Raw genomic sequence first — 14747 nt, 5'->3', positions numbered from 1 at the left:
TACTTTTATGTAACCTGCAGTGTAGGGGAAGTTACTTTTAAAAGTAATGTTAAAATATTGTGTTACTCCCCCCAAAAAGTAACTAATTACGGTACTAGTTACATTTTATGGAAAGTAATGCATTATGTTATACTTTTGCATTACTTTCTCACATGGCTCACTCGTCTTTTTTTACAGAGAATGCAGTAATGCATTCAACAACATAGCCTATATAACACATCTTCATTTACTTTTAAAGACACATTTAATATATTATTACATTCTGAACATATATTTTCTGCCCCTTAGAGCTATGCATGGCATACAAAAGATCTCTTAACATTATGGGTTATTTTACTAACTGCACAACTCATTTTATTGAAAGTTGAAAGTAATGCCTTTTTTTTGTCTTTAGTACTTTTGGGCCAGATTTCCTAACAGCTTGCATCAGTACAAACCCTCTTGTGGCGTTAAAAAAGTACTGTCAGGATTTACTGAAGACACGGAGTGAAATATTAGCGCTGAAAGGTGTGGACAGGGTTATTTTTGTGGCTGATCCATATGCATTTGTAGGAGTTTATTAATAGGAGGAGAGCATTTAAATTAATCACGTGAGGTGATTCACTAAGGTTTGCACTTGTCAATTTACTGGTATTTGTGCCTTTAATGGCCAAAAAAAAAGAGCATGTCTTCAACCAGAAGTTGAACTCGTTTCTTTTTTAAATTAGTTAAACTAACGCTGCTCTTGGTATGTTGTGTTGATCATTATTGAAATGATCCGGCTGCGTCTGTGTTCTGTAATTTGCGAATACAGACAAATTCTGTAATATCATCAGTAGATCACGTGCAGAATTTTCCACTCCCAGATGCTTTTTTATTTTTTCGCTCTCACACTAATGTGTCCAGTTTAGTAAATCTGGCCCTTTGTGTGTACCTGTGCATGCATGTCTAAGTGACTACATTACGGAAAACAGAGCATTTTAAAATTGCTTACCTAGACAAGACCACAACCATGGCGTACAGATCAATGGCACAGTCTGCCACCCGCTTCAGAACAAATTGTTCATCTGAAGAGACACACATACAGAATCACTATCACTATGAGAAAAGCACAAGCTAATATGGAAGACTGACAAAAGCTTTTTAGCTGCATTTATGCATGTAAAGTATAAAGAAGTAAAACTGAAACAGGGAAGATTTAACAGGTAAATATTTTTCAATTGCATACTAAAATTTAATCTAGCGGCACAATACAAACACAGCGCTCACCGATGATTCTCTTTCCGTGTTTCAGAAGAAGCTCTTCAATAACTGCTCCAAACTGCTCGATGGCTTGAACCGTCTTTAAGAGCGGGGAAAAAAACTGGTTTTAGGCCTGTGATCTAACTCTCATTTAACTCTTTCCCCACCAGCATTTTTGAAAAATGTTGCTAGCCACCACCAGCCTTTTTGATCATTTTCACAATTTTGTCCCCCAGAACATATTGTTGTATGAACAACTGAACATGAAATTTATCAAAAGACAGAACAGAGCCTCTGCTTTTAAACAAAAAGACTGTTTTATTATACCTTCAAGCTTTTTTTTTTAATGTGGGTAAGTTTCATAAAAAAGCAACATGCTTTTTTTCAAAGACTACACCCAGACAGGATTCAGAGCGATGATCAAAACACAGATGGAGTAGATCGAGTCCATCAACACCCCCAAAGCTTCAGTCCTATAGAAACTCATTCAGTAACATTAGACAGTTTATATATAGGAAGATGTTAGAAGCTCCGGATGCTATAGAAACAGGCAGTGTTTCACAGTTTCGCAGAGACCGTAAAAAAAGTCTACCCATAGGATTCTGAAGAGCAGTTTTGAAGCGTAAAGTAGAGACCAACTGGCCGTCGCCATCTTGGCAGCACGTCATCGCAAATCACTCCAGATAACAAAAATGGACAAAGAGCCGACGTGAGCGGAGCTGAGGTGACGTGATGACTAACAGACGGCGGATAAATGGCTATCCACCTGTCACTCAAAGTGGCCACGCCCTTAATTATGCAGAAGTTTAAGGCTTTATACAATGTAAACGAATGAGAAATAAAAAAATTCACCCCATCACAGTTGTCATTAAGGGCAAAATTAGCCGTATAGACCAAAACCATAATTTGTACCAGGCTGTAAACATGTTTTTTTCTGCTGTAAAGTTGGGCATTTTAACATGGGGCTCAATGAGATTCTGCTCCCTTCTGGAGCCTGTCCCTAGTGGCCAGTTGAGGAATTGCCGTTTAAGTCACTTCCGTATTGGCTTTAAGAGAAACTGGGGGAGGTTGCCCCTTGGTTCTAAGATGCATGTCCATGTGCTCTAGCTTTGTTCAGACTGAAAACTAATTTTTTTTGGTCACGATTTAAGCGTTTAGAACCAAAATTGATGAGTTGTTTTCAAATTTCACTGGCGATTTCAAAAATGAAATTTAATTGTAAGCTTGGCAAAGAGTTTTGGAGAATTTGATGTTTCCCCATTCAAAGAGACATATGCGTTCGCTTGTTTCTGCTTGTTTTTCGCCTGTGCTTTGATCAGGAGATTCAATACTCGTTCAGAAGATGCGTCATAGCCGCCGCTCCCCCCCAATGTATAACAGTGAAAACATGGAAAGCCAGAAATTTCCGTCAACGGAGGGGAAAGAGTTAAGTTTTGGGATTCTGGCTGGTTTACTGGCGGTTTCTTAGTATTATTTGAGTAAATCATATCATTCCAGCATCTCATTATTGTCCAAGCAGCTTTAGTTTAATCTCACCAATTCTCCACTGTGGTTAAGCTCTGGATGGACATTTCCCTGCAGCGTCAGTCCTGTGCCCATGCCTGCCTTCCTGCGAGAGACAGAGATATAGACAGGTTTTATCAAGTCGCTGCAAAGCAACTGCTAAACAACACAAATGTCTCGCATGAGTGTTTGCAATAGATATGAAGGTCTAACCTCTTGGCTCTCTTTGTGATTTCACCCGCCAACAGTCCAGCGTTACCGAAAGGGTTCTTCAGAGCTTTCTGCAAGCTCTTCAGCTGATTTCCTGCATTCTGCCAAACAAGACACACATATGCAAAAGTGACTCAAATACAGTTTTTGCATAAAACATGTTCAGTGGCAAACACCAAAGCCATTAGTAGCTGCTGTGCCAGATGTTAACCACCACACGTGTTGTGAGCTTTATGTGGTTTTGCAGTACAGGAAGCGTAAGACAGGCAGTTATGTTTTTGGCAGTGTTTTCTTTCCCCTTTTACCTGGAAGCCGTTGAGCGCTACAAACAGTCGCAGGATGTCATTGGTACCCTCAAAGATTCTGAAGATTCGCAGGTCCCTCAATACCCTTTCCACACCAGCATCCTGCATCAATAACATGTTGTACAGTGAGTCAAGTCAACTGTATTTATGTAGCCCTTTTTTACAATGCCAATTGTTTTAAAGAAGCTTCACAGTGTTAAACAGGAAAATAATGCAAAAAAGAATTTGATTTACAGCCGCTCTGGAGAAAACGGTGATGTTATCCAGCTCAGTTCAATTATCATATAGTGTCAATGCCGGCAAATCAGTAATATAGTCAATATGTCAAAGTGCCACAAAATAATTTATTTATAGACCCTTTTACTGTTTGTATACAATGATGACGTAGCAACGTATGCGCGCGCATTTTGGCAACAAACTGTGGCGAGAATCAGCAGCATGTCAAGCTACGTGAGCAGATTAAGGAACACAAACCGAGAAAGTTATTTTAAAAAGTTGACTTTATCAAATGGTATTCGGCTACCAGATCCGTGTACTATAGTGGAGTGGATAGAAGACGTTAGCAGATGGCCAGATATAACTTAGTGGTCGGATATATACGTATTTAGTCGAGAAACCGAGCGTGTACACCCGAGACAAGCATATAAATCACTGGATGCTTATGAATACGTTGTCTGTGGGCTTGTACAGAATGTCCAATACAATTTTCTACATTTATTCTTATTCTTCACACCGACATACATTTATCCTTTTCCTTACATTTTATGTTGACACACTTCTGTTTAAAGTTTAATTTTGTAATGCTATAGTACTTTAATAGCAACTATGTTGCTTGCATACATTTCTCAGATGGTTATTTTGCAATTAAACTATTAATAAAATCAGTACAAATGAAATTGATAAGTAGTGTGATTATTGATATGATAATCTGGGGGTGGGGGGTACATTATACACACCAGTGGCAGCCAATGTTGGGAGGTTTATTATAAATAATTAAGTTTCAAGTGCAGTAAATGTTTTACAAATGATTTTTTTTATGCGAGCATTTTTATGTCCTCGTTCCAGTCAATGCATTTAATCGCCTGCGTACCGCCGGTTCTTCTGAAACGGCCGTGATCCTGTCGGAATCCTATAAAACTTAAGCCCATTGGTGGAATAGCGATTAGTGCAACCAAAAACGCAACAGCCAGACATTTTGATGCTGGGAAACCGTTTTGATAAACTTTCGGAGTTGCTCACACGTTAGAACCACTAGGGAACAACACCACTTCCGTTGCAAAAATGCGCGCGCAACTCTTTGATCACGTGGGCTGTAAAAGGGTCTATTCAGTAACACTATTTTAAGGTGACACGGTTACGTCACAACATGTACTTAATATAGCAATAATAAATGACACTATTACAGGTAACTAAACCCTAAACCAAACCATAACTGTAACTCTCTTGTAAGTACATGTAGTTAATATGACTTAGTAATAACTACGTCTTCATGATGGGACATTGCTCAATAAAATGTAATTTATTCCTGTGATCAAAGCTGAATTTATCATCATTACTCCAGTCTTCAGTGTCACATGATCCTTCAGAAATCATTCAGATATGATGATTTGAGGCTCGATATTGTTGCCGCTTTATTATTAATAATGGTTCTTATATCAATACCGAAACTTGTTTAATATTCTGAATACTAGCTAAATATCTTAATATGGAGAAACCATGATTCATTATTCATGGTTTCCCCCCACCCCAGGATTCCTTTATGAATAGTGTTCAATAGACAGTAATCTTTTGTAACATTGTTTTGTTTCACCTTTTGTTAGCACATCCCTGCTGAATTAAAAAAAATAAATCTATTAAACCTTCTGAAAGTGTAATTCTCCACAAAAATATTAAGCAGCACACTTATATTCAACATTGATAATAATAATAAATGTTCTTGAGCCACAATTCATCATATCTGAATGATTTCTGAAGGATCATGTGACACTGAAGACTGGAGTAATGATGCTGAAAATTCAGATTTGCATTTTAAAATACATAATAAAATGTCACGATTACTTGTACCCTGAGAAGGGGAACACGTTTTCATTCGAAAGTGAACAGTTCTTTGAAATCGTAATATCAAAAACATTTTTAAAAAGTGTGCGAGTGAATGTGTGTGTACGTGTGTGTGTGTGTGTGTGTGTGTGTGTGTGTGTGTGTGTGTGTGTGTGTGTGTGTGTGTGTGTGTAAAATGAACAATAACTGGAGCAGAGAAATGCATCAGATTGAACAGTAGCCCACAAAAGAGATAGATTAGAGGAACTGATGAGACTCTTCTCTGGAAATTAGCTCGACTGCTTGATGTTGATCAATGGCTAGAAGCTGCATCTGCACATTTTGCACATGCAAAATCTTCAAGCTGGAAGAACCCCTTTACATCATGTGTAGGACATCATCCCAACTTACACGAGAAAACAAACACAGCCACAGTCAATGTGCAGACGTGACCTACATTCAGCAGAGCAGGTTTAGCGGTGTATGGGTTTTGTGTCGCGACGTGAAGGTTAGCACAGCCGTGTCCTCCCCTCGCTAACCAATCATGTTGCAGCAGAGGTCTACCTTTGCAAGACACCTCCAGTTTTTCCACCACCCCCAGGACAGAACATTTAGGCCTCGAGGAGGGTGACTACCCACACAATTGGTGTTTCTGAACATTCACACTTTGAGTCACAATGCATGCAGACACAATTATGTTGCAACTCTACTGTGACAAAATTAGACTTCCACCCTGAAAGAGTCGGGTTTCTGAAAAAAGCTGCCGTAAACAACATACAAAACCACTAAAATGTATCTCTTAATCATGTGCGGGATACACTATTGCACCGAAATACAACATAGCTAGAATTAACATAGCAGTTTTTTTTTGGATTCAGTTTTTTAGACTGAATTTTAATGGCCAAATTTAATTTTAGTAATCAAAAAGCAGGTCTAATGAATTGAAATCATGAAACTTGTCAAATTTAAATCACAATTTATTAAAAGGGGCCTATTTTTTCATCAAATTTTGTTGTTGTTTTTTAAACCAAATTCTGTGTTTTAAGTTTTCTGGGTTCCATTTTATTGTTTCAATTTTAAAAGCATGCCTAATAAATTACATTTTTTCTTCATTAATAGGAAATGTTTCTGTTTTCCAGAATTTTAGAGATTAAATTAAAGTATTATTGCTAGTATTATTGTTATATTGAGGCATAGCTAATATATTTGTCAAGTTAAACCAAACTTTTATTTTGATGGTTTGACGTGAAGACCTTTGAGTTTCTGTGGGCCTGTTTACACCTGATTGTAATCTGATTTATCAAAAATATTCCATTTACACTTGGTCACACAAATGCGTCTAAACGGTAAATCCCATTTCAGAGGTTATTTACACCAGATCTTTTAACGATCGGATGGCTATCAGAGAAAAAGCATGAAGTGACCAGTTGTAAACAGGCCCTGTGTGTTTATGATACAGTGATAGTTTCTCAAATGAAAGGGTAAAATACTCTAGATTAAGTTCCTGCATCCATGTCAGCAGAAGCTGAAAAAACCACAAATGTGTGTGTGTGTGTGTGTGTGTGTGTGTGTGTGTGTGTGTGTGTGTGTGTGTGTGTGTGTGTGTGTGTGTGTGTGTGTGTGTGTGTGTGTGTGTGTGGTTTGTTGCTTAATATTCACAGACACTAGGCTATGTCGCAAAACTACTATTCATTTATTCATCATTTTCAATTTCTGAAGGATCATTTACTGCATATGATAACTGTAATATCGCATACACTTAAAACTTTGATAAAGCATTAATGCATTATAGACATAACAGTATGACTTTCTGTAAAGCTACTTTAAAATGATATGTACTGTGAAAAGTGCTTTACAAATAAATGAAAGGGGGGTGAAACACTCAGTTTCAGTCAATCTCATGTTAATCTTGAGTACCTATAGAGTAGTACTGCATCCTTCATATCTCCGAAAAGTCTTTAGTTTTATTATATTTATACAAGAAATATGGGCTGTACCGAGTCTTTCCGGAAAAAACAGAGCGGCTGGAGGCGTATCGAGTGGGCGGAGCTAAAGAATGACGAATGCGCAAAGCGGTGACGTCCTCAAGCGTGGAGAAACCCTTGCTATCGATCTCAGCTAATAGATATGATCTAGAATCATTCGGAGGCTGAAATAAATTGAACAGGAGGAACAGCAACAGCAGGACGTCCGTCTCTGTGGTATGTACTGTATTTAGTGGTCTGTCAACATTTGTGTGTGTTTACTCGCAGTTTATGAGGACATGATTCGGTTTATGGACTATTGTATGCGACTAAACCTTAGCAGTAGCAAGCAAAACGGTTTTGCACGTCAGACTAGTGTAACGTTATACAGAACAACAATGGAGTAACCGTTAGCGCATTTGAATGACGAAGCACGCGATCGTGTCGTTTACTGATGTTTACTCACGCGACGATAGCCAACAGCACAGACATTTGAAGCAGTTTTACTCGCCGGCTGCTTCCAAAACAGGACCGAACCTTTATCGCTGGGACCGCTCCGTCAAAAACACACTTCTTTGGTATGATTTGGTGAAGTCCTGTGACAGCAGTGAACGGTGGAGATCCACTTTTGCGACGCGACTAAAGCGATGTTGTGACGCTTCCCGTCATTTCTGTGTTCAAACAGTGCAGAAACAGTGTTCACGGACGACTGGATCTGCAGCTGAGAGTGTTTACGGCATGCATTTCCTCTCTCGCTCTGGTCACGCGCGCGCGTACCCTACCGGGAGAAGAGCCCGTACGGCCCATACAAGGACCTTCCGCTCTATTAACGTCAAGCCGACCCATACTCGAAAAAAACTCTCCGAAACTTGTGAGAAACCGGAAGGAGTATTTTTAACACAGAAATACTCCATCAAACGTCCAACATTAGTTTTCGAAACTTTGTCTGTGTTTAGGATGGGAATCCAAGTCTTTAACAGTGTAAAAAGCTCAGTATGCATGAAACAGCATTTCACCCCCCCCTTTAAGCTTGACTTAGACATCACAGAATATGTTTTAAAAATACAGTCAAAATACAGTCACAATACACACACACACACACACACACACACACACACACACACACACACACACACACACACTAACCTTCATGAATCCCATTCCACCCATAATCTGAATGCATTCATCCGTCACCAACCAAGCTGCTTCCTAGAGGAAAATCAAACAATATGGTGAATTTGCACTTATTCTTTAAACATCACATCAGGTATTTGATCCTGGAAATTTCCAGAATAGGAAATAAAACACCAAAAAAAAAGTACTGGGTTGAACACTTACGGAGGCAAATATTTTACTAATGGCCGCCTCAATCTGGAACTCTTTGGCTCCGCTGTCCATGTTCCCACTAACCATGTAAGCCATTGACTAAATCCATGGAGAAAAGATACAACGATAGGAGAAAAAAGGACAACACTATTAAAAGTCTTCAGAACAAACAAACTCCTTAAATGTAATGGAAATGTAAATGGAAAACAAACATATCAAGACAACAGATGGGAAAAGGGCCAGTGTATTTTTAGACTCTAAAAACACAAGGGGGAACTTCCACTTCCTCTGTCACGTGGAAGTAAGACTTGGACTGAGCTCTGCAAGTGTATAAAGCTAAAGTGCTGACACCTGCAAAATCCATGAAGAGCGAGAACATTAGAGATGCTTTGTCTCTGGATTGTGTATGCTTTTGTTATGCTATTTTGTTGCAATAGATTTACTTTATAAATTATCTTTAAAACTTTGCAGACCCTTTTCAAAAAAACATTACACACTGCAACCATGAAGGGTAATATTCAAAGCGCATAATAGAGGAACTGTAAATATTTTGTTCTGCATCCTGAGGGGAAAGTCAGGGAAAAACAGTGCAAGCTCACCTCTGTCACATAGTGAAGCATTGCCATTCTGGCCATCTTTTCCTGAATGGCACCGTAGTTGTGAATCTTGTTGCCAAATTGGGTCCGGTTAGCAGCGTGGTCCACCTGTGTGAGAGAAAAAAGGGGACATTAGAGATTGAATTTAGCTAATTGGCGAATTTAACAAAAAGTAATAAGGTGTTTTGGAAACAAAAGCAAGAAAAATTATTTCACTGAAAAAGCATGTGCAAAAAAATGTACACTGAGCAAGCATAACATTATGACCCCCTTCCTAATATTGTGTTGGTCTCCCTTTTGTTGCCCAAACAGCCCTGACTCATCAAGGCATGGACTCCCCTAGACCGCTGAAGGTGTGCTGAGGTATCTGGCACCAAGATGTTAGCAGTAGATCCTTTAAGTCCTGTCAGTTGCGAGGTGAGGCCTCCTTAGAATCGGACTTACTTGTTCTCACAGAAGCATGTATTCCCATGTGTGATGTAGAAGAAAACGTGATTCATCAGACCAGGCCACTTTCTTCCATTGCTCCGTTGTCCAGTTCTGATGCCCACTGTTGGTGTTTCGGCGGTGGATAGGGGTCAGCATGGGCACTCTGACTGATCTGCAGCTTTGCAGCCCCATACACAACAAACTGAGATGCACTGTGTATACTGAAACCTTTCTATCAGAACCAGTATTAACTTCTTGAGCAATTTGAGCTCCAGTAGTTCGTCTGTTTGATCGGACCACACGGGCCAGCCTTCGTTACACACGTGCATCAATGAGCCTTGGCCGCCCATGACCCTGTGGCCGGTCCTTGGACATCTCTTGTTTTGGAGATGCTCTGCCCCAGCCATTCACAATTTGGCTCTTGTCAAACTCGCTCAAATTCTTGCGCTTGCCCATTTTTCCTGCTTCTAACTAGGGATGCACCGAATCCAGGAATCGGGTTCGGATTCGGCCGAATATTGGGCTTTTTGACTGGGTTCGGTTTCTGCCGAACCTTAGAATTTTTTTCCACTGAACCGAACCCACTTGCACTACGCGATACTGGTCGAACATGATGCCGCGGTTGATTATGGCAACGTGTTTACTAGGTGGACCGTTCGAATGCAGTAGGCTGTGAGAAAGTGAAAATGGAACTTGTGAACAGAAAATGTGTTGTTTGGCAGTACTTTCAGTCACAAGAAGGCAATTCAAGTCGAGCTATATGTTCAATTTGCAATGCCGATTTGTCTTGTGGTGGCATGAAACTCTAAACAATAGCCGCTGGATGTCCGGTTCGCGAACTAATCGTTCTTTTTAACCGGATCTTTTTAGTGATCCGGTCGAACCAGTTCACCAAATCGGACTGAATCGTTCTAAACGGCTCGCGTCTCAAATCAGCGCTGATCTCAAAAGTTACCATAGTTACTCACTTTCTGGCATGAGTGACAGTCCCTCAGACTATAAACTAATATCTTGAAGTATAAATTGTAACTCCAACAGTTCACTGAACTGAGCAATGTTTTGCTGTGAGAACCGGTGAGCTGAGATCGGATGCTGATAATATATGAGCACGGGTGAACCAAGGATTTGTGTAAGTTTATGTTATGTCAATGTAAGTTTATTTAATCTGTTTATTTAAAGAAATGACGTCATTACGTAAGGACGTAAAAGAAGCGGTGATCCGTTTTTTTTGTGCATGAAGGAATCTACAGACAGCAATACGACAGTCATCCTGGCATATTGTTGCCTTTTTTTAAATTAAAATTAAATTAAAAGTACACTGCTGTGGACGTTGTTTATGTCATTAATGTGTTTACTGTGATAATGGACTGAGGATGGGAGTTGGATTCGGTTTTCAGTTTCAGATTCGGCAGAATCTTAACCAGTGGATTCGGTATTCGGCCGAACCTCAAAAATCTGGATTCGGTGCATCCTTACTTCTAACACACCAACTTTGAGGACAAAATGTTCTCTTTCTGCCTAATTTATCCCACCCACTAACAGGAGCCGTGATAAAGAGAAAATCAGTGTTATTCCCTTCACCTGTCATAATGTTATGCCTGATCGATGTATATAGGCCAAATTTCATAAGTGCACCGATGGTGCAAATGTGACTGGAATTTTTACTCTGCCATTTTAAAAGTATTTAAGCAAGTATGTGAGAACATAAGTAGCATTAGGGTAATTTTTTCAGTATATGCGTCCTTGACACTTGACTCTTGCTTTTTTGAATATGACCTAAATTAAAAAACAAAAATGAACTGAGGCTAATGTGGTGTAGTGCAGTGGATAAGGACTACGCTTGGTTGCCACTTTCTAAAGTTCCTGGTCTGAGACGGATACACAAACAGAGACTGTCTGTGGTAAGAGAAAGAACCGAGGCTGTTGAGAAATCTACCCCTCCCCTTGGCGAGAACACTCTTGTAGCCCACAATCACTCAGCAACAACAGGTTTCATGAGAACACACTATTATAAGTGTACCAGTATCCTGTTTATGATGAATATTTTATATATATATATATATATATATATATATATATATATATATATATATATATATATATATATATATATATATATATATATTTTAAAAACAGAAATAACCAATTTTGATAATTCCTTTGGCATTGAAGCAGAAGTTGCATTTGCATTTCTGCATTTGGCAGATGCTTTTAAAGCAATTTTTTAAATATACATATACAGTCGCAAAAAAACAGTGTGAACCCGCTTGCAGAATCTGTGAAAATGTGAATAATTTTAACAAAATAAGAGATCATGCATCTTATATTTCAGTTGCACAGGATCTTTCACAAATCAGCTCGAGTCAACTGTGATGAGCAGCGCAAGAAAAATAAGTGGAAAAAGTTCAGCTCAGATGCCGCTCAGCACGAGGAGTGCAAAACATGCTGAGGAATTTCCCTGCATATTAAGCAGAGGAAGTGAGGATGATACGGTGTCGGTGGATGGGAGGATGTGGCCTTACAGTGGTGCTCACAAAACAACATACTAGACAAACTAGGTAAGAGAAGAGGAATCGAAAAAGAAAGCAAGACAAATTCGGCATACAGAAACAAACAGCTCACAAAGCGAACGATCATCTGATAACGTGCACTTTAGCACACATACGCACCGCTTTGGCGATGACACCCTTCATGGTGCCGGAGAGGGCGGCAGCCATCCCGAAGCGGCCGTTGTTGAGGATGTTCATGGCCACTTTGAATCCACCTCCAACCTCTCCCAGCACACAGTCGGCAGGGACACGCACGTTCTCAAAATACACCTCTGCCGTGTTGGACGCTTTGATACCCATCTTTTTCTCAGGAGGACCGCTGAGAGAGAACAAAAAAAAGAGAGGGTTAAAGGGTTAGTTCACCCAAAAACGAAATTTATGTCATTAATGATTCGCCCTAATGTTTTTCCACACCTGTAAGACATCCGTTCATCTTCAGCACACAGTTTAAGATATTTTATATTTAGTCCGAGAGTGTATGCAAGTGTATGCACACTATACTGTCCATGTCCAGAAAGGGAATAAAAACATCACCAAAGTAGTCCATATGAGACATCAGTTAGTTAATGAGAATCTCTTGAAGCATCGAAAATACATTTTGCTCCAAAAATAACAAAAACTACGACTTTAACCATGTGACATTGGCGATCCGAATCATGAATCTATACACTGATTCATAACCGTTCGAATCTTTGTTTTAAGATTGAAAACAAACCTGCAAGAGAAGACAATGCTGAATAAAGTCGTAGTTTTTGTGATTTTTGGACCAAAATGTATTTTTGATTCTCATGAACTAACTGATGTCTCATATGGACGACTTTGGTGATGTTTTATTCCCTTTCTGGACGTGGACAGTATAGTGTGCATACACTTGCATTGGAGGAACAGAAAAGCTCTTGGACTAAATATAAAATATCTTAAACTGTGTTCTGAAGATGAACGGAGGTCTTACGGGTGTGAAATGACATTAGGGTGAGGAGTTAATAGCCGCGTTTCCATTACCCTTCAAAATGCGCAAATTGAAAATTGCGATTTGAAAATACGCCCAATGGAAATGCGGCAATTTCGCAAAAACTCCCATATATCGCAAAAAAGTTTTTACGCTCTCATGAGGTGGTTTTTCAGGCAATTCGAAAAAGGAAACTTTCGCAAAACTGCAATGGAAACGTTTTTTCCGCATTTACAGGTCACCTGTTGCGGTGATGCATTGCTGCAACATAGGGCCTATATATTATATTTTCCACTCAATTGTGTCGTAATAACAAGATAATGTAGTTAAAAGGACATATATTTTCTCCTAATAAGGACTACAGGCTATATATACTGTAATTAAGACATATATTCAAGAAATGTATTAAAGCAGAAAGAGCTAGCCTATAGTTTCAGCCTTACTCAAAGGCCGAGGGAACAGGCCAGTTACGCACGTCAATCCATTCCAGACGATCTTAATTTGCTTCTTATCTAATAAACAGGCAATTAAATGATGAAACATCGATCAAAATAAAAATACAATTTATACAAAACTAAAAAAAAATTTTAAGAAAGACTTTCTAGAAAATAAAACTCGAAGTGATCAAAATCATGTGACTCCCCAGGTCTCAAACATATTGCGATTCTTGCGCATGCTGTTCACTTTTCATAATCAACATATAAATTAAAATAATAATATTACAGGTTAATGTTTAGGCCTAAACGTAGCCTATTTAGTTTCGTAGATAGGCTGTTTTCTTTACCCCCGGGGGATAAAAGCGCCGACGCTCTCATTTTTTCCTTCTTCCTTTAAGAGAGATGAAACAATTCACAATACTCTGTCATTTTTAGCTATACAGATAAGTTCAAGACATAATTATAAACTATAAACTCCAAACGCGGTCTTCATTTCAAAAAAATTATTTCGTTTATTAAATGCCATTTTTTCTTTTTCAAAGCATTTCTAAATTCAGTTCATATGCCCATCAAACTAAATATCTAGCCAAAATAACGAAAGTGGTAAAAATAAAAAAAAACCTTTGAGTTAACATGCAAATTCAAACATTTCGCTCTACTCTATATGCGTCAACCTGCAGCGCTTAAAAGTCGATCATTCTTTACAGATGACGGGTTCGGTTTGGAGAGAAGACGAGACCGAGTTCTTTATTAAACTCATAAAAGACAATATAGGATTACAGGAATACTGGATTCTGAACACAGAAATGCTACATTATCATGAAGACCTTGAAGCAGATCTGACACACACACACACACACACACACACACACACACACACACACACACACACACACACACACACACACACACACACACACACAGACCTTATATCCGTGCCGCTTAAGTAACCTAAGGGGCTTTCCTTGCCATTAATGCTTGGATAACACACACGTCTCCTTCCAATAAAAATAATGGCTAGTGTGATGGATGGGATATACAAACCTACCAAGTGCCATCGTTTTGCAATGACCTATCGCGAGAGGAAAGTAATATGTTTTAGTCGCATAACTGCAGCTATGAAAACGCTGTCATTTCGCAACAGTTTTTTTATCGACATTTAAGAAATATCGCTAAAGTTTTTCGCAACTCTGTAATGGAAACGCAGCTAGTGACATCCAT

At 39.0% G+C, this 14747-nt stretch overlaps 1 protein-coding gene across 3 annotated transcripts in view; it reads right to left on the bottom strand.

The window, feature by feature from the left end:
* Positions 1 to 14747, bottom strand: part of acadvl (acyl-CoA dehydrogenase very long chain) — a 32244-nt gene that overhangs the window by 2915 nt on the left and 14582 nt on the right. For all 3 annotated transcript variants that reach the window (XM_067446141.1, XM_067446147.1, XM_067446153.1), the window contains 9 exons: positions 12261 to 12459; positions 9166 to 9270; positions 8579 to 8665; positions 8387 to 8449; positions 3240 to 3341; positions 2938 to 3035; positions 2758 to 2830; positions 1249 to 1321; positions 974 to 1046 (listed from right to left, as the gene is read on the bottom strand). In XM_067446141.1, coding sequence (XP_067302242.1) covers positions 974 to 1046; positions 1249 to 1321; positions 2758 to 2830; positions 2938 to 3035; positions 3240 to 3341; positions 8387 to 8449; positions 8579 to 8665; positions 9166 to 9270; positions 12261 to 12459 — 873 coding nt within the window. The remainder of the gene's footprint in view (positions 1 to 973; positions 1047 to 1248; positions 1322 to 2757; positions 2831 to 2937; positions 3036 to 3239; positions 3342 to 8386; positions 8450 to 8578; positions 8666 to 9165; positions 9271 to 12260; positions 12460 to 14747) is intronic.

This window comes from Pseudorasbora parva, chromosome 1 (genome assembly GCF_024679245.1).
Source record: "Pseudorasbora parva isolate DD20220531a chromosome 1, ASM2467924v1, whole genome shotgun sequence".
Classification (NCBI taxonomy): domain Eukaryota; kingdom Metazoa; phylum Chordata; class Actinopteri; order Cypriniformes; family Gobionidae; genus Pseudorasbora; species Pseudorasbora parva.
The sequence above is the reverse complement of the archived record's forward strand: the minus strand, read 5'-3'. Positions and strand labels throughout refer to the sequence as shown.